General features: G+C 40.4%; 1 protein-coding gene across 1 annotated transcript in view; it reads left to right on the top strand.

Annotated features, from left to right (window-relative positions):
- The window catches only part of PDIA5 (protein disulfide isomerase family A member 5), a 180,990-nt gene that overhangs the window by 136,506 nt on the left and 24,450 nt on the right, over positions 1-20,034 (top strand). Inside the window, exon 14 of the mRNA XM_058194942.1 lies at positions 8,380-8,450. Coding sequence (XP_058050925.1) covers positions 8,380-8,450 — 71 coding nt within the window. The remainder of the gene's footprint in view (positions 1-8,379; positions 8,451-20,034) is intronic.

Genomic DNA, 20,034 nt, shown 5'->3' with positions numbered 1-20,034 from the left:
AAGATTTCTTTTATAAATCTTTACTAAAATTTTGAATCGGCTTTAATTGCTAAAAATATTGCCTTTCGTATGTGGTCACATGAATGTCTCTCTTTGGCAGTCACTTTAACAATTAGCCATGGAGAGAGATCATTTGCCATTGAATAATATGCTTCTACATTAGCATATTCTGCCTAATTATAAGGCCACCAAGTTTAATGCCTCTGAGCTTTAACATATTGCTTTAAATTCTGTCAGGCCTCAGGCCAGCCATAACTCTAAATCTTTATGTTTCCAGAAGTTCTCTGCATTCAGAAGCTAATTAACAGTAGAAACTTTTAAAAACTTTTAAGAACTTTTAAGAACTTTTAAGAACTTTTAAGAATAGAAGTTCTTTATTGCGAAGAAGAAGACAAATCAAATATATAGAGGTAGTCTTATTTGTCTGAACTTTGGCAACTTTAAGCCTGGAGGACTTCAATTCCTAGAATTCCTCAGCCAGCAAAGCTGGCTGGGGAATTCTGGGAGTTGAAGTCCTCCAGGCTTAAAGTTGCCAAGGTTGGAGACCCCTATTTTAAAATATAAAGTACAACCTTCCTTGTTCAAATAATCAGACTGACCTTATAAATTACTAGGTAATGATAAATAAAATGTACTATAGCTTAATATGCACAAAGACTACCATGTTGATTTTAAAATGTAAAAGTTGAAAAAAAAGGAGATATGGTATTTACCAAACATGGAGGGGAAAGACATAGTATGGCATTATCAAAGTTGGATAGTTCAATGATTAGTTTTACACTTATTAAGAGGGAATAAATAGACAAAACAGAATTAGAAGTCTTCATATTTTGGTTGTTTGTCACCAATAAGAAAAAATTAGTATGTGAAAAATACGTATTCATTGCACCAAATGTCGCATTCCTAAGGTTAGATTTGTTTTGTTTTCCAGGAAGCATATTTCAGATTAAAATATTGGCAGTATTTTTTAAAACAGAGGTCTCAACCTTGGCAACTTTAAGCCTGGAGGACTTCAATTCCTAGATTCCTCAGCCAGCAAAGCTGGCTGGGAATTCTGGGAGTTAGTCCTCCAGGCTTAAAGTTGCCAAGGTTGAGATAAAATATAAAGTACAACCTTCCTTGTTCAAATAATCAGTGAATTGAAAATGGAGGACATACTGATTTTTTTTTTTCTTTTATAAATCTTTACTAAAATTTTGAATCGGCTTTAATTGCTAAAAATATTGCCTTTCGTATGTGGTCACATGAATGTCTCTCTTTGGCAGTCACTTTAACAATTAGCCATGGAGAGATATCATTTGCCATTGAATAATATGCTTCTACATTAGCATATTCTGCCTAATTATAAGGCCACCAAGTTTAATGCCTCTGAGCTTTAACATATTGCTTTAAATTCTGTCAGGCCTCAGGCCAGCCATAACTCTAAATCTTTATGTTTCCAGAAGTTCTCTGCATTCAGAAGCTAATTAACAGTAGAAACTTTTAAGAACTTTTAAGAATAGAGAAGTTCTTTATTGCGAAGAAGAAGACAAATCAAATATATAGAGGTAGTCTTATTTGTCTGAACTTTGGGATCTCATTCTAAGTCTGTTTAGGTCTCACCCTTTCAGGTCAATGGATTCTTGGCCAGGCTTTTGTCTGCATTGAGACTGGAATGCACCTATTCCATGTTTATACTATTGTTCTTTCAGGCATAAGGTGCACCGTCCGATTATCTTCTTGCCTGTTTCAGATTATTGATTTTGAATCTTGGTGGCTCTGTTCTGAGACCTAGTTGTCTTCATTCTTCAATTATGTAGAACTCGTTCTGTTCACAAATATATCCTTTTCATAGCAGTAACTGTCTTCAGTGTGGCCACTATGGAGCATAATCTAGATATAGGATCTTGGTTTTGCCATTTAATAAAGTATGAAAACAAAACATTTTCAAATAACAAGTGTGCGGCAAGCTGTTAATATAGTTCCCACTGTGCCCTTTCTGAGTTCCAGAAGCACTCAGAACAAGTATACTACAGGTTTTGATAGCTCCTGCAACAGAGTCTTGTTTCTAAACAAAATAAGAAGATGGAAAATATCTTGGCAGTTGCCATACCAAGTTTGTTCCTTTCACAGTAGATAACAATCTAATAGCTTTTCTTCCATAGCAGACAGCACGAAAAGGATTTGTGGAAAGGAAGTGCATGACTTAGATGGGATTTAGAAAATTGCATCTTTGTGAATTACTGTTTTTTATAATAGAGAGCGAGTGGCTTGAAGAGCAGAACAGCCTAAGATATTCTGAATAAATATATCTATTGTTCATGCACATACAGGCCTCACACATACACACTATTGAAGGCATTTATCTATGTTCTTACGTTATACATAACTTATAGATGCTTGGAATTGAATATATACTCAGTGATTTATCGTCTGATAATTACTTGGGATGGGCTTTATGTTTTCTCATGGTTTTTTTGTTTTTGTTTTCCAGGAAGCATATTTCAGATTAAAATATTGGCAGTATTTTTTAAAACAGAGGTCTCCAACCTTGGCAACTTTAAGCCTGGAGGACTTCAATTCCTAGAATTCCTCAGCCAGCAAAGCTGGCTGGGGAATTCTGGGAGTTGAAGTCCTCCAGGCTTAAAGTTGCCAAGGTTGGAGACCCCTATTTTAAAATATAAAGTACAACCTTCCTTGTTCAAATAATCAGACTGACCTTATAAATTACTAGGTAATGATAAATAAAATGTACTATAGCTTAATATGCACAAGGACTACCATGTTGATTTTAAAATGTAAAAGTTGAAAAAAAGGAGATATGGTATTTACCAAACATGGAGGGGAAAGACATAGTATGGCATTATCAAAGTTGGATAGTTCAGCGATTAGTTTTACACTTATTAAGAGGGAATAAATAGAGAAAACAGAATTAGAAGTCTTCATATTTTGGTTGTTTGTCACCAATAAGGAAAAATTAGTATGTGAAAAATATGTATTCATTGCACTAAATGTCACATTCCTAAGGTTAGATTTGTTTTGTTCTGTTTTCTTTTTGGTAAATATGGTCTTAATATGAGATCCTGAATGTTCTATCAAAAAATTCTCAGAAATTAGATCCTATGTGACAGGCTACCCTCTCAATCCTCCAAGATGATATTCCAATAAAGGCAAGATATAAATAAATAAAATAAAATAAACACATCATATCTTTTCAGACACAACCAAAAGACTGGTGAGCTAAACAATGAAAAAAAAACCCTATAAAAATTTAGGTGACATCTTGGACAACGGTACCTAAAATATCTATCTATCCAAGATCCAAGAAAAGTGTGCAAAAAATCAGACTCAAAGTCACATCAGATAGGGAATGGATGGGGCTTTCTTTCCCCCTTCCCATCTGTTTTCCATTCAAAAATTAATCTTGGATTTAAAAGGCTTGCTGGTCTCCCTTTAACTCTAGTACTTCGAACATTAATATATTTGCTGTGCCTAGATCCTAAATAGCCCCTCATTCAGATTTTAGTTCTTAAAATCTTATTCATTGTTTAGACTATGATTAAACCTGCAAGTTTAAGACTCATTGGTTCAAAGAGGATTATCTCCTAGCTATATGAAATTCAATTTTTCTTTGCAAATCACCCATAAAAATGTAGTACTCGTGCATTTCACATGGAGAACTGAAACTTATAGTAATCTTCATAATATCCAGTCTCTCATTGTACCAGTTTTTATCTCCAGGCATAAGAGTTACTATATTTATTATTGAATACAGCCCTTTGTGCTGAAGTGTTGCATATACAATCCCTTCTGTGTATGTGTTTGCTGTTTATATTTTACATAGCTGTAAAGTCACTGGAATTCCATGCAACCATATAATTAAAATGGTGTGCCTGATTATGTAAGAACTGAATTTATATGTATTGCCTTGCTCAACGCTTGTACATGTTTAAGTACTTTGTATGAATAATTTGCTTGTATGAGGATTTAGTCATAGAAGATCAGAAATCAGCCTTCATAAACAGCACCAAACACTCTGAAGCTAGTTTTCTTTGAGCAGGAGATATTGACCAAGACATTTAAGAATATTACCTTGAAGGGGTTTTTTTGTTTTTGGAGAGGGAAAGTAATAACATTGTTTAAAATATGAAATTGGATGAAGGCTTGTGAAAATGGAAGCTGCTGTTGAAGGAATGGAAATCAGATCTGTAACGGATTCTGAGCTTGCCTGAACTTTTAAAAAAGTAAATGATTAAATTGAGTTTCTCTCCATCTGTTGCTCTTGGTAATTGTAATAGATGAAGTTCAACTAGTCCAGTGATGTGATTCTTCTTAGTTATTTTCTGATAACTTCTTGCTGCTTGAGAGTTCAGCACAGGATTCACATCTTCCTGTTTGGAAGGGTATCCAAAGTTCAATTAATGCTCACTAGCTTTTAAAGCTGTGGCTAGGAGATCTTGCATGATAAAATGTTTGGTTTTCACCTAAAGCATTGAAGAAAATTTCTAGATTAAATATATGCTCTAAAGTGTTAATACTATTGCTCTTGAATCAATGAGTTCAATGAAGAGGAAGAAAGAAAATGTGTGGTCAAAAGACCACAAAAGAATTGGCAGCAGGTAGGGGTGTGTGGGTGTGTGGGTGTGTGTGTGTGTGTGTGTGTGTGAGAGAGAGAGAGAGAGATTCAATTTTTCAATTCCAGCCAATTTTTCTTTCTTCTGAAAATTGAAAGTAGAATCATGATAGAGGTACACACTGGCTTTGTTCTTACTGTAGTTAAATAAGGCTCCATTTCAAAAAAGTCTTCCTTGTTTCTTACATCTGTAGGATAAGTAAAGTTTACAGAAATAATATAATATAGATGGCAAGCCTGTCATCAGGAATGTTCCTCACATATCCTGTACATGAGGAAATTGCGCATGATATTTGCTGAAGTTAAAGTTTTAGATAGTGTGGCCCATAATGTGAAGGCAAGATTACAATGATTGGAATGATCAAAGGCAACCAATCCTAAAGCTGCTAATAGCTGACTAGAAGCAATCACTGGTGCTATGAGCATGAGCTTACAAGAACTCAAAGAAGCCATTAGTGACAGACGGTCTTGATGAAATGATGTTTATTGGGTCATAAAGATTCAGAAACAGCTGAGCATCTGAACAATAAGAAAAACATGTTTTCTTTAAAAGACCTTGGAAGATGTGCTTCTGTCGCTTGCATTTTGTACATTTCCTGAGCATTATATAAATTATCCAATTGGTAGGTATATCTTCCAGGCAATATACAATTTGGTTTATCTGTGGCTCAGAGGTACTATTAGGATGTTCCATGAAGTCTTTCTAATTGTTTTTTTCATCCAGTGGCTTTTTTCCCACTCGTAAAACCATGGGGGAAAAGGAGAATTGCATCAATCCATTTTCCTTCATTTGGTTCCTTGCTAATCAGTTGAGTAGTTTGGGTGGATTATGGAAGGTATGTAACCCTCCTCTCTCAATTCCTGATGATAGAGACAGTCTATAAATGAAAGGTACCTATCAGTTGCTAGCAAGCATAGAGTACAATTTGAAAATTGAACTGTAACACAGATCTTAAAAGAACAGTATGATGTGAATTATCAGGTAAAGTACTAGATATGATATCCACATCTATTTATTGTATTTATTAGATTTAGGTGCCTAAATCCTAGGCAAAGTTAGCAATAATTTGATTTTTCATTAATATTTTACTCTGGGTCCACTTTAAAGTTCTACCAGTTCAGTTAATGAAATAATAAAAAGCAATTCTTCATTGATTCCAGTTCATATAACAATGCAGCCTAAAACAATAATTTTAAAAAGCCTTGTATCTCTTTAGTTCAGTTTAGACCTGAAATCTGAGGGACAGGCTTTTAAGCTCTGGGCTAAATGTTGGAAAGGACTATTTAAAAGGTATATTAAGAACTTGGCAGGAAAAAAATATTTAATTAGAATAATAAAGCTTGGTTTCATAAAATAACAAAAAGGAAAAGATGATAATTTAGGAAATTAGACAGTGGAAAAAAAAGTTTAAACTAAGTATAAACTAAAGACTATGTTCTGTATTGCAGTGCATTTGCTTTTTAATCTGCTGATACTCCTAAAATCTCCTGCCTTCTAATTGATTTTCTTCCATCTCTCCAATGGTTTCATTATAAATTTATTTATGGATCAGTTACACATGATCCGCAAAACCAGTTTTCCACTAATTTCCTTCAAGAATACATTGTTGACTGAATCATGAAATTCAGTTAAGCAGAGGGTGAATGGAGGGAAATCTCTGTTCTTGAACAGTACATTTCAGAAACTCAGACTATGCTGCAAACAATCCCCTAAATTTCGTTCTCTGATTGTTTGCTGCTGATAGTAGGGCAAGAAGCCTGGTTCTGGAGCCCTGTGGGACTTCTTAAGGTCATTAATCAGATTCCTACTTGCAAGCTCATATGCTCTCCAAATAAAAGGAAAAATATAGGAAAAGAATGATAGATGTGTATGTAGGCATGTGCAAGAGAGAGAAATTTATATTCTGTCTTTTGTGTGGAAGCTCCAGGCAGCATACATTGTGCCTTCTCTTCCTATTTTTCCCCATAACAACCCTGTGAGGTAAATCACCTACAGTGATAAGCTTCTTGGGCCAAAGGTGAAACTAGAATCTGGCTCCTAGTCCTACAGCTTAATTACTACACTACACTGCAATGGTTCTCTTAATATGCATGTATGAATGAATAATGTGAAGTGTTAATTGAACTCAAATCTAATTTAAACTTTTGTTTTATGGAACCAAGGATAGCTAATCACTGATTTACTTCATTCTAGTACCTTAATACTAAATTTGCTGTATGTTGGCTTATTGTAAAAAGATACTCGCCTGTGAAAAGATGTTGAGCTCCATTTCATGCTATAGATTTTAGGATTCCATCTTCTCCCACATCAGTTTACATAGTTGCTAAAACAGCTCTGTTCTTTTTGCATCTATATTTTGCTCACATAAATCTTCTGTGCGAAAGGAAATTAATTATTCCCTAGCTAAGTGTGAATTCCATCCATTATGTTAAGAGAACTCTTCTTTGCCTATTGTCCAAAAAATTAGGTACAGCTTTCTAGTTTTCGGTACATCAAGGCACAGGCAGAATTTTACTTGACTATAAAAACATGGTTACGGCATTGAAGATAGTTACTTTGCATTCAGAAGTTATTGAAAAGAAAGAAAATCTCATAAAATGAAAATAGAAGATCTTACTGCAGACAATGGGTGTATTGAAGATCAGCTTTAAGATTATATTTTGGGGGCAAAGGGTAGGAATGCTTGTCTGATGAACTTATCAAACAGAGCTTCTCATTCTTCTTTTCATTCATTCTTCCTTCCTTCCTTCCTTCCTTCCTTCCTTCCTTCCTTCCTTCCTTCCTTCCTTCATTTTCTAGAGCCACCCATCTCATTCAATAATTCTGGGTGGCTTACAATTGAAAAAATATATTACAACGAAATATATTAAAAACAACAATAAAAATACTAAAAACATTCAGGTTAAATATACTTAGGAGCAAGATTCCCCTGTCCGGTTGCTTTCTTTTTGCCTGACTTCCATCCTGGTTGTTCTTCCCTTTATCTTCTACTTCCTTTCTCTTCATGCTATTTTCCCCTCTTTCTTACTTAAAATAGACAGAACTAATCTCAGAATTACTATATGAAGTAAATGAAACAGTGTTTGTGTTCCAGTCTGCTTTATTGTATGCTGATACAAGATAGGACAAATAGGTGTTATTATTAATTTTTTTGCATTTATATCCCGCCCTTCTCCGAAGACTCAGGGCGGCTTACACTATGTTAAGCAATAGACTTCATCCATTTGTATATTATATACAAAGTCAACTTATTGTCCCCAACAATCTGGGTCCTCATTTTACCTACCTTATAAAGGATGGAAGGCTGAGTCAACCTTGGGCCTGGTAGGACTAGAACCTGCAGTAATTGCAAGCAGCTGTGTTAATAACAGACTGTCTTAGCAGTCTGAGCCACAGACTGCTGAAGTCAAATTAAAATCTCACAGTTTTTGGGATCTGTAAAATGGATCATTATTTGGCTTGTTATTGGTAAATGCCTGGATTTTAAGAATTGTATGATATGAGTTTGTATAAGTTTGCTGCGACAAGTGATACTAAGCTGCGACAAGTGATATTATCATGGTATGTAAATAGTGTGATAATTATGCACAGAGTCACCTTGTGGTGAAATTTAATAAATAAAATAATAAATAAAAACATCTGACTCATTCATAGGAAAATAGATGTGCTATTTCTTAGCTTTCAAACTTGCTGTGAATACCTGATGGTGCTTTTTATTGCCAAACACTTCACATGCAGCTTATGACTACCTTTATTTATCCCACAGGGTGTCCACATTGTAAGAACTCAATTCCACATTTCACAACAGCAGCAGAACTCTTTAAAGAAGATCGTAAGGTAACTCTACAGTCATTTTGGATTTTTGGGTAGCAACTCCAGCTTATTTGGTCTATTGTTTACTTTCTCTGCTTTCAGAAACATGTGAATAATTTCCCCTCTTCTTGATCTGTTCCAGTTAAATGGGGTTAGTGAAGAAGGGGGTATTTTGTCTTGAGGCAATCTCAGGTGAAGTGCAGTTTAATCTCTTTGTATAGGATTTAAGGAAAAGAAACATAAACATGTAAGAAATTCCCGAGAGCAGCTTGTTGTGAATGTTACCACTGGTTCTATTACTAAAACAGACCTACTGTTTTTCAGTTTTAAGATGAGACTTATCATAAGACTGAGAATATTGCTTGGCTAGATTCAAATTATGGAAAAGACTCAATTATTTTCTCAGAATAGTCTTCTAACACATAATGTAGATAGCATGATCTTCTTCAACAGTCCCACGGTGCACTAACCAAAGTTCAGAAAGATCATTGCAAAATGACAGATCTAGTTGTAGGGGTCAACTGGTGACATCTAGGAATATTGCCCTATGAGAAAATGTTGAGGGAAATTACTTTGGGGGAAGTGAACCATGGAATTCCTGATCTAGGTTTAGTAGGTGAGTATATCTTTGCATAGATATATAAATATATGCATAAGCACAAACATATCGTATATATGTATTTGTATTAACCATTTTTGGGGGGATGCTGGTGCTATAAGTTTTCACCAAAGTGAAAGATATAATTTTGCCACAAACTTTCCTCCCAAGATTGCTTCAAACGAGCATTGCACTATTCTGTGTTGTTCTGGAGTGCAGGTCACAGAAGAATGAATTTAAATTAAAGGAAGGCAGATTTAAACATCCTAAGAGTAAGAGCTGTTTGATAGTGGAACCAATTAGCCAGAGACATAGAGGATTTGCCTTCACTGTGTATCTTTGGATCAAGTCTAGAGACCCTACTATTGAGAATACTTTAATTAGGATTCCTTCACTGAGCAGGGATTTAGTCTTAACGGTCTGAATGGGCTTTTCAAACCCTGATTCTGAACAAGAGCTAGAAGTTGAATTAGGAAAGGCATGGAGACAGCAATATATTCCTCCTGCTATGGCAAGCACTTCAAGGAGAAGTATATTGCATTCTTTTGCACATATGTGAGTGTTTTAAGATCTTGATTATTCAGCATCAGTTCCTCCTTTGCCACACCATCAATACTAAGCAAATTTATTGCTTTTCCAAAACTCAATATGGTTTTATTCTATCTGGCAACCCATCCCAGGCACACATGCAATCCCACACATACTCCTCCCCCTCCATAGCATGCACGAATAGCACAACTTGGTGGATAGCCCATGAGTCTTTCTCAACTACGGTAATTTCCCTGATACTGAGAACTTTGTGTGTATAGTATTAAATAACTTTGTCCAAATTATGGGTGAACTCAAAATTTTCATTGCTTCCATTGATTAATAGATTTATTCAAAACCTGACAAAGATTGAGAGACGTCCTTTTAGACCTAAGATGATGATTGATAGGTGCAGCCCTTATTTCAGCTAATAGTAGAAATAAGAAATGTGCCAGCCAACTAAAATGTAGAAGCATAAAGTTTAATGAGCTGGAACCTAAGTTCCAATTGAGGATATCGAGTTTAGAGTAGTTCCTGAAGGCTAGGCATACAGGAAAAACAGCTATGTTTTTATCTACTTTGCTTGACTTTTCAAGGTGGTGGAGATTGATAATTCTATACTATTTCTTCAATCATATACAATTCAATTCTGCTGAAGTGTTCTTGGATTTGCTAATGACCTTTATGGATATTCTATACAGACTGTACTGCTGCTCAGGGATGCACTTCAGCATTATCATAAAGCTCTTTTTAAACAATTCCTTTCTCAAATTTCTATGACTCTTTCTTTTGGTCTGGCTGCTGCTGCACAGTTCAGTAGACAACAGATAAGCAGATATGTAAAACAAATTGGACTTTAAAAATCCAGCAAGTTTTTAATTTTCAAAGGAAAATATTTGCATGTGCCACACAGCTTTCTACAAGCTTGTATTTGTCTCCAGCATTGTGATTCTCAATTTTCCCTCTTCTTAAGTCAGTCAATATAATACCACAATGGAGGAACAGATTGTATAACCCAGATAGGAGAATTAAGATACAGAATTATATCTCTATGCCTTTTGCTAGCTATTTATTGAAAATCCTTGAACTATGTCATTGCTTTCAGAAGGGGTTTTCCTATTTGAGAAACTGCAATACATATTTTAGGACCATAATTCCAGTACCTTCAGCCAATGCAAATATTTGGTTTGAACTGTTTCCATTAAAGTTGGCCATTATGAGAACAATTATGAAACTTTGAAAAGACAGAGTATCTATTGCTGATTCCGTTTTACCTCTGACATTCCTTTAGAATTGTATATTTTGAATAGTTCTTGCCTATTGTGCAATCAGTCTGTATAAAGGTAATGTTAGTGATTAATATTTAGAGTTATGAGGAAACAAGTTTTCTCTTCGATTGCTGGGACAGCAGTCAGATTGGGGAGTGACTCCTCTCTGATGACAACTGAGTCTGCCGGTTGAGAAGCTCCTCCTCTTCCTCTTGCCTCCCACTTTCAGACTCAGTTCTGATCAGACAAGACACATTTTGGCTGAGCTGCCCAGCAATTATTCTAGATTTAAAAAAAAAAAAAGAGGAAAGAAAGAGACTAGATGTCGTGTCCCACTCCTCCGCTGACGGCTGGGTCCGGGAAATCCAAATCAGGCTTGCCTCTGCAGCTCTGCCCAAAGTCCTAGCAAAGTCCTCAGAGCAGGCAGGAGACCAGTAAGTGACTTCAGCAAGATAAGTTTGACTTTTGCCTGACTCAGAGACTGCCAGAAAGTAGCTCCTTTATATAGGCCATGGGGTGTGGCTCCATGACTCAGCACTCATTAAGGCCTGCCCCTCCCTTCCCTCTGTTGCCTCCGCCTCTCCAATCTTCTGATGCGAGGGTCACTCCAATCAGCTGTTCTTGGGAGTAAACCCTCCTCAGGCTCACCTGCTGTGGAGGAGGGGGAGGGGTCTAGCTGCTCCGTTTGCCTGGGCATGGAGTCAGGGCTGGGGCAGGGAGATGCTCCTTCTTCTGCAGTTTGTGGGGGCATGGAGCCAGGACTTGGGCCGGAAGGCATACATTCCTCAGTGTTGGGGAGCAGGTAAGAAGGCCCCGGCTGCTCTGAGGGCGGGCAAGACACAACACTAGAGGAGTAAGGAGTTTTTCCTTACTATCCTCAGAGGCTCCCCTATTTAATTGCTTTGGGGGCCTCTTTCCAGCGAGAAAGGCTCACGCCCAAGCCCGCTGGTGGCAGGCTTCTCTCTGATAGAGCTTGGACGTCTTTTTTTGCAGAGCTGCAGCCTCTAAAGCCGGCTGCAGCCTTTTCGCGCCTTGGAATCAAGCTCAGAAGCCGGCTTTCGCCCTCGGCCTTTCAAAGCCTCGTGGGCAAGCCAGGAAGCTCTGCAGAGCTGAATGCCTGTTTCCTGGCTGCAGCGAAGAGAGGCGCCAGCAGGGACCTCTCCTGCTCCTGGGACCGGTTTTTGCCCCCTCCCCCTCCCCCAGCTTTCCAAAGCTTCGAGGAAGCTGCTCACAGCCTTCTTTCAAGTTTCGCGCCAGAGCTGAGAGGGAGGCTCCTGCTGCAGCCGCTCCTGGGACCGGCTTCCGTCCTCGGCTTTCCGAAGCCTCGTGGGCAACAGTCCTCTTCTCCTCGGACTGAAGGGGGCCTGAAAACGTCGGAAGGACCTCTGGAGACTATTCTGACAGTGAGAAGCTTCTCTCTTGATTTTCCTTGGAGGGCACAGAGCTTAGGGGGTTTCTTCCTCATTCCCCCTTATAGCTCATTATTGTTATTTGTTTGGATTCTGTTTAGGGCCGCTTTAATCGGACAATTAGCTCCCTCCATTTTGGATTTGCCTCGTGGCTCTTTGAGGCCTAGTCCATATTTAGAATGGCTGACTCTGCCTCTCATCAATCACGCAAGAGAGGCCTTTCTTCAAAGGAATCTCCTGAGTCATCTCATTCCTCTAAGAGGCCCAAGTCCTCTAGACATCAAACCTCTAAATCAAGGCAATCTGTTCCAGCCCAGGATAAGGATGCCCTCAAACGCCATAAGGCCATTGAAAAGGCTGTGTGCCTTTCTGCCCTTCAAGAAGCCTCCCCTCAGCAGATCATTTCTGTTGCCACAGCCCAGCCATCCACTTCTGCCATTCAAAGTGCTGGGGTCTCCATCACTGAGCAGAATGCCCCTTTATCTCTTTCTCCTGATAGAGGCTCTCCCTCTTTGGCTAAAGCAGGAGGGATTAATGAGAGACTTTTTGGCCTGGCTCCACAGGAGGTTTCCTCTGCTATTCCATCTCAGCTACCCCTTCCTCAGCAAGGTATTTCTTTAGGGGGGGAGGAAAGAGCAGATCCCAGGGGTTCTAAAAAAGAACCAGTTATTGCCCCTGAAATTGCCAACATGATTGAAACAGCAATTCAAAAGAGTTTAGATACAGAATTGCAGTGTAGAACAGAGTCCTGGGTGTCACACTGTAATAGTGCATCAGAATGCCAGTCTCAATTGACTTCAGACCAGGCCCGTTCAGGGGCTCAAGTTCTCACCGGGGCTTCTCCTAGCCAGACCTCTTCTGAAGTAGAGGATGTAAGGGATTTAGATTTATCTGAGGATGAAGACCTTTCTCCAGACCAACCTTTGTTTGTAGGTCTCTTTAAGCCTCAGGTTTTTAGGTCTCTCTTGCCTAAGGCCAAGGTTACCACTGGGCTTGCTACACCGGTTACCTCTGATTCTATTTCCAAGCCTAGTCAATCTTCTATTCCTCTATTTGAGGAACCAGCTCTGGAATCTGAGGAGATTCCAGGCCCCAGGCTTTTCCAGGATGATCTTACACGCCAATGGAATGTTCCTGCCTTAGGGCCCAACCCTTCAGCACTAAATAGAAGATTATTCAATTTGGCCCCGAGGTTTCTAAATTGCTTCAGGTCCCTGTTGTAGATTCCCCTGTAGCAGCATTAGTTTCCCCTTCAGTCACGGCTGGACCTCCAGAAGAGAACCTTAAGCCAGAGGATAAATGTTCCGAATATTCCTTAGTTAAGACTCACCAAGCGGCTGCTTGGTCTGTCAAGTCATCTTTAGCGGCCTCCTTTTTCAATAGGGCTGCCCTTCTTTGGATCAAACAATTACAGGAGCTTTTACCATCTTCTGATGTCCGCTCTCATCAGGACATCAATAAAATTGTGGCTTCTTTAGAGTACTCAGCTGACTCTACTATGCATGCCTCCCGTTTTGCAGCCAAGGCCATAGGATCCACGGTGGCTTCACGCCGCCTATTATGGCTCCGTCATTGGCAGGCAGATGCTAAGAATAAATGGCGTTTAGCCTCTGCTCCTTTTCAAGGGGATAAGCTTTTTGGAAACTCTCTGGAACCTTTACTCATTGAGACAAAGGATAAGCGTAGGGTTCTTCCCTCTCTCTCTCGCAGATCTGAGTTCCGTCCTTCGGCTAGCTCTTCCTATCGTTCCTTTCGAAGTTCAGGTCAGGGACCTTCAGGTAACAGACCCCAGCGTTATTTCCCCTCCCGTCAGGGTAGGTCACAGGATAGGTCAGGTAACCCTAGTCAGAGGGGTTCTTCCAGGCGTCCCTTTCGAGGGGGAAGGGGTCGCCCATTCCATAGATACCGCTGACAAATCCGTGGATCTTCCATTGGGGGCCGCCTGGCTTTCTTTGCCAGCCAGTGGGAGATCTCAACCACGGACTCCTGGGTGAGGGAGACGGTCTGGCTGGGCCTCTCTCTGGAGTTTCTTTCCACCCCTCCGTCTCGATTTCTCCAATGCCCCCTCCCACGGGATTGGGCAAAGCGGCTCCTGCTGGAATCAGCTATTGATCACCTCTTGGAAATTCGAGCAATTCAGCTGGTTCCTCAGGACCATCAGGGGGAGGGGTTTTACTCTCGCCTTTTCTTGGTACAGAAATCTTCGGGGGGTGGGGTGGAGAGCGATTCTGGATTTAAAATCCCTGAACTGTCATGTAGTTTATCGGCGGTTCAAGATGCACTCTCTCCAGTCTATCCTGGAGGGCCTGCGCCAAGGGGATTTCCTTACCTCAATAGATTTGACGGAAGCATATCTCCATGTCCCCATTCATCCAGCCTATCAGAAATACCTAAGGTTTTGTCATGCGAGTCAGCACTACCAGTATCGGGCTCTCCCATTCGGCCTTGCCTCGGCTCCTCAAGTATTCACCAAAATAATGGCTGCTCTGGCAGGTCATCTTCGGACTTTGCCAATCAGAATTCAGTGCTATCTAGACGATCTCCTTATTCAATCCAGGTCAGTACATCTAGCCCTACTGGATCTGTCTATGACCCTTCGGGTCTTAAGGAGCCACGGGTTTTCCATCAATACAGAAAAGAGCCATTTGGTACTGACGACTCGCATCCAACACCTGGGGGCAGTCATAGACACATCCATCACCACAGTATTTCTGTCTCAGGAATGCCTGACCAGTTTGCGGTCACTGGTCAAGTCAGTCACGTCGGGGGATCCTGTTCCTCTGAGGTCTTTATCCCAGCTTCTGGGGAAGATGGTATCTTGAATAGGGATAGTCCTTGGGCACGCCTTCACTGCAGGCCGCTGCAGTGGTTTCTTCTCCCGTTCCAAAGGAAGCTGCAGGGAGCCTCCCTTTGCAGGGTAGTTCTCCCCACCAAGGTTCGGAGGTCTCTTCGTTGGTGGATTTCTCCAGCAGTGAACAAGGGCACGGTCTTCAAGGAACCAAATCGTCTGGTCTTGACCACAGACGCAAGCCTTTATGGCTGGGGGGCTCACCTAGAGTCGGAAATAGCTCAGGGCAGATGGACTCCTCACGATCTATCTCACAATATCAATTGGTTGGAACTGAGAGCCATTCACCTGGTATTACGGGTCTTTCAGGACAGAGTTCAGGGTCACGACATTCTCATAAGAACAGACAACATGGCTGCAAAGGCCCATGTCAATCACTTCGGAGGGACCCACTTTCGGCTCTTGATGAGGGAGGCAGAGAGCTTGGGCCTTTGGGCGGAACGGCACCTCAGATCGATAAAGGCAACTCACATCTCAGGGGTGGCGAATGTCCAGGCAGACAAGCTGAGTCGAACCACACTGGACCAGGGGGAATGGAGCATTCACCCGAATTTGTTCAAGGAAGTGTCGAACCGATTTGGCTCTCCAGAAGTCGACCTTTTTGCCACACAGGCCAATGCCCAGACAGCGAGGTTCTTCAGCAGGTTTCCTTCTCCAGGGGCCGAAGGTGTGGACGCTCTATGCAGCAGTTGGCCTCCCGGCCTTCTATATGCTTTCCTCCCCCCCTCCTTAATCGCCAAAGTAGTCAGGAAACTATTGGAGGAGCAAGCGGAGATCATCTTGATAGCACCTCATTGGCCTTGTCGGCCCTGGTTTGCGGATCTTCAAGCCCTATCAGTTCAACCTCCCTGGAGGATTCCGCCTCACAAGGTGGTTCTGACTCAGGGGTCCCTGATACATCTGTCAGCAGGCTGGCTTCAGCTAACCGCTTGGCGGTTGTCAGGCGCCTCCTGAGGGAAGTAGATGTCTCTCCTCGCGTCATCAGGACATTACAGTCAGCTAGACGAGCTTCCACGAACAGAATATACGACGCCACTTGGGCTAGGTTCGCTTCTTGGTGCTCCAAGAGGAACTTGGCTCCCACTGAGGCTTCCACCTCTCGAATTTTGGACTTTCTCCAGGACGGTTTAGATGCGGGTCTCTCCCCTAACACCTTACGTAAGCAGGTAGCCGCCCTGGCCTCCATCAGGGTTTGCAGGGCTCGAGGTTCCCTTTCCCTGGTCCCTCTCATTCGGGAATTTTTACGGGCTGCTTCCAATCTCAGGCCTCCTACCTTACACCGCTACCCTTCATGGGACCTTGCTAGGGTTCTTAATGCCCTCACCAAACCCCCCTTTGAACCTTTACGGGAGGTGGGTCTGAAATTCTTAACGTATAAGGTAGTCTTTTTGGTAGCGATTACGTCCGCCCGTCGGATTTCAGAGCTAGCAGCTCTTTCTTCTAGACCAGACCTTTGTGTTTTCCACACGGACAGAGTGGTCCTTAGATTAGATCCCACATTTGTCCTCAAGATCAACACTCCCTTTCATAGGGCTCAGGAGTTGGTCCTTCCCAATTTCTGTCCCAACCCGTCTCATGCCCTAGAACATTCCTGGCATACCCTTGATGTTCGCAGGGCACTCCAGATATACCTTAAGCGAACTTCTCCCATTCGGAGATCGGAGGCTCTTTTTGTTTCCTTTCAACCAATCTCTTTATTTCAGAAGGTTTCCTCACCCACTTTAGGGAGATGGCTTAGGGCATCTATTGCCACAGCCTATACCTCTCAAGCCCTTCCCATTCCTCGCCACATCACAGCCCATTCAACCCGTAGCGCCTCTACCTCTGCTGCCTGGGCTACGCAGGCATCCTTAGAGGAGGTCTGCAGGGCTGCCACATGGTCTTCTCCTTCACCATTCATTAGACACTATAAGATGGACAGATTTGCATCAGCCAATGCTGCCTTTGGTCGTAGGGTCCTCCAGAGGGTTATTCCACTCCCGGGACCGTCGGACTCAGTTTCTCATCCCTCCCTATAGGGTAGCAGCTTTGGCATGTCCCCAATCTGACTGCTGTCCCAGCAATCAAAAAGAAAGGGCGTTGGTTTACCTGAACGCATCTTCTGTCGATTGCAGGGACAGCAGTCAGCCCCACCCTGTCATTTATTCCTGGTCCTCCGGGGATCTGTTACAGGCTAGGCAGGGAGGGGCGGGACGGGGGGTCTCCCCTTGTTCTTTTCAGCTCAGCATGCCAGTCTGCCGTGGCATCTCCTTCATCTGAAAGTGGGAGGCAAGAGGAAGAGGAGGAGCTTCTCAACCGGCAGACTCAGTTGTCATCAGACAGGAGTCACTCCCCAATCTGACTGCTGTCCCTGCAATTGACAGAAGATGCGTTCAGGTAAAGCAACGCCCTAATCATCATACAGTAGTAAAAACATAAGCATATCAGAAAACTAACACCAAATAAATAAAAGCATATTCTTAAATGTTGAAACCAAAGTATATCCTATTTACATTCATGCAGTATAATCAGTATCACACCCAGTCGTGTGACATCTGAACATCTAACAAATGTATTCTCTCATAAGCTGTCGTGAATATGAGATTGTGAATACATGCACTGCATTTTTATATGGTTTGTATGCGTTTAACTATACGCCGGCCAGGGTGACTCTGAGCAGGAAATGGGCTGTACCTAAATTTGATAAATAAATGCTTGTATCCTTACAATTTATACTGATATTGTTTCCTGATTGCTTATTTGTAGCCTATGACTATCATTAAGTGTTGTATCATTAAGTGTTAAATTTATACCCAATGACAATCATTAAGTGTTGTAAGTGTTGTACCTTAGAATTCTTGATGATCTTTTCTTTTATGTACTCTGAGAGCGTATGCACCAAAACCAATTCCTTATGTGTCCAATCAAACTTGGCCAATAAAAATTCTCTTCTCTTCTCTTCTCTTCTCTTCTCTTCTCTTCTCTTCTCTTCTGTTCTAGAGTAAATAAAAGTTTTACGATTTTCTTTTCCTATTAACCAGCATCAGCAACTATATATTCCGAAAGCTTTAATGTAGTCACATCAGAAACACCATTAATACTTTAAAAGATCATCAGCTGTTCTTCAATAACAAGTTACCATCCAGCCTGAGGAGCTCATATTCTAGCACCATATTATCAGTCACTTCATCTCATCTACGGCTTGGAGTAATTTGCCATTTCTTTCTGCCACACAGAATGTAATGACATCTTTGCCATTGTAACTAAAGTGCCTCCAGCAACTTCCTATATTGTTGCCACCCTATGTAGAGGCCAGCTTGCTTTAGCTGGACTGCTGGGCTGAACTTCACACCATGGGTGACTCTACTGAGACTCTATGTTCTGGGGATACACTCCCAGCCTTCTCTCTTCATCACAGACACTATTTCCAGCATATATGCAAAATCCAAAGGTAGGCTGATCTCCTGGGAATCCCCGTGTAACTTCATTGAGATAATCAGGGAGCACAACATTTAATTGGCATAATAGCTAATAAAAACTAAGCATCTTCACAGCCCCTTCACAGGGAACCAGCATTCTGTAATATTCACGTGCAGAATCAGAGCTGAAGTCACTTGGCATCAATATCCTTTTCTGCATAAACAGGTTTGTCAACTTTAGTTCACTACTTCCCAAAAGTAGTGTTATTTTTAAAAGAGATAACATTTCAGTTTGGGAAAGAACATTGGGGGAATTGAAGACTTGCCCTTTTTCATTCTTCTCTAAAATCAATGTTCAGTAAGCAATTCACTTCCATTTTCATAACAAAAGTCAATATTTGCTGCTGTGGAGATTTATTTCCTTGAATCAATAAACTGATGAGTGGCAGTACATATTTTAACAGCAAAAAAAAAAAAGCCAACTGTTCCCGCAGAAGGCTTTTATTATCGCAACCGTAAGAGCAGTCCTTGGAAAAGCGAAGAAAGGGGAAGAGCACGAGCATTTAAAGTGACTTTTTCTTGTATTTTAATCAAACAAAACCAAATATGGAGTTAATAATTTGCTCTTCCTTTGTTTGAACACAAATAAACAATAGCAGTTATATGCTTCAATTGCTGATCATTTAAGGGGGAAAAAAAGCTAAGTTGTAGGACAATAAATCTAAATTGATGTACCTTGCACAGTTTTTATCTGTTTTACTACATTCTCTGAAAGTGCTTGTAGTGCTTTTTATTAAGTCATACAATCTGTCATCACAATCCATGTCATGACAGAATTCACTCATCTGTAGATAATCATTAGTTCCTGGATAGGATCCCTAGATTATTTTAATAATAATAATAATAATAATAATAATAATAATAATAATAATAATAATAATAATAATAATAATAATAATAATAATAATAATAATAATAATAATAATAATGTTTTAATTTGTATACCGCCCTTCTCCCGAAGGACTCAGGGCGGTGAACAGGCAAATAAAATACAAACAGAAACATACACCATAATTAAAACAACCCTTAAAAAACTGATTCAAATTTGCCAAAAAATTTAAAATAACATTACACCCCATAAAATTACAGAAATTTAAAACCCATCAAAGTTTTGTTTGGGAATTTTGTTCCCTTTTATCCATTTTAATATCACAATGACAACTAAGTTTTCAGAACATCCCTTTAGCTATTTTTACTTCTTTTTTACTATGAGTGTGCTGTTACTAGTTTATCAATCTGTATAGGTAAAGATGACTTTTCTGATAGAATAGACAGAAGGATATCTCCTCCAGGGTTTCTTTTCAATAAAACTGTCTTAACCTGTATGAACTGGTGCCATATTGAGTTCAGTGACAACCTAGTCCATATCTGGGACCTTTCGTTAGTATTTTCTGAAAGTATGCCATGCATGAGGAGATATGGATAGTCCTCGACTTACGATCACCAAAAATTTCTGTTGCTAAGTGAAACATTTGTTAAAAAAATTTTGCCCCATTTTA

The sequence above is a fragment of the Ahaetulla prasina genome, chromosome 1 (assembly GCF_028640845.1).
Source record: "Ahaetulla prasina isolate Xishuangbanna chromosome 1, ASM2864084v1, whole genome shotgun sequence".
NCBI classification, from domain to species: Eukaryota; Metazoa; Chordata; class Lepidosauria; order Squamata; family Colubridae; genus Ahaetulla; species Ahaetulla prasina.
The sequence above is the reverse complement of the archived record's forward strand: the minus strand, read 5'-3'. Positions and strand labels throughout refer to the sequence as shown.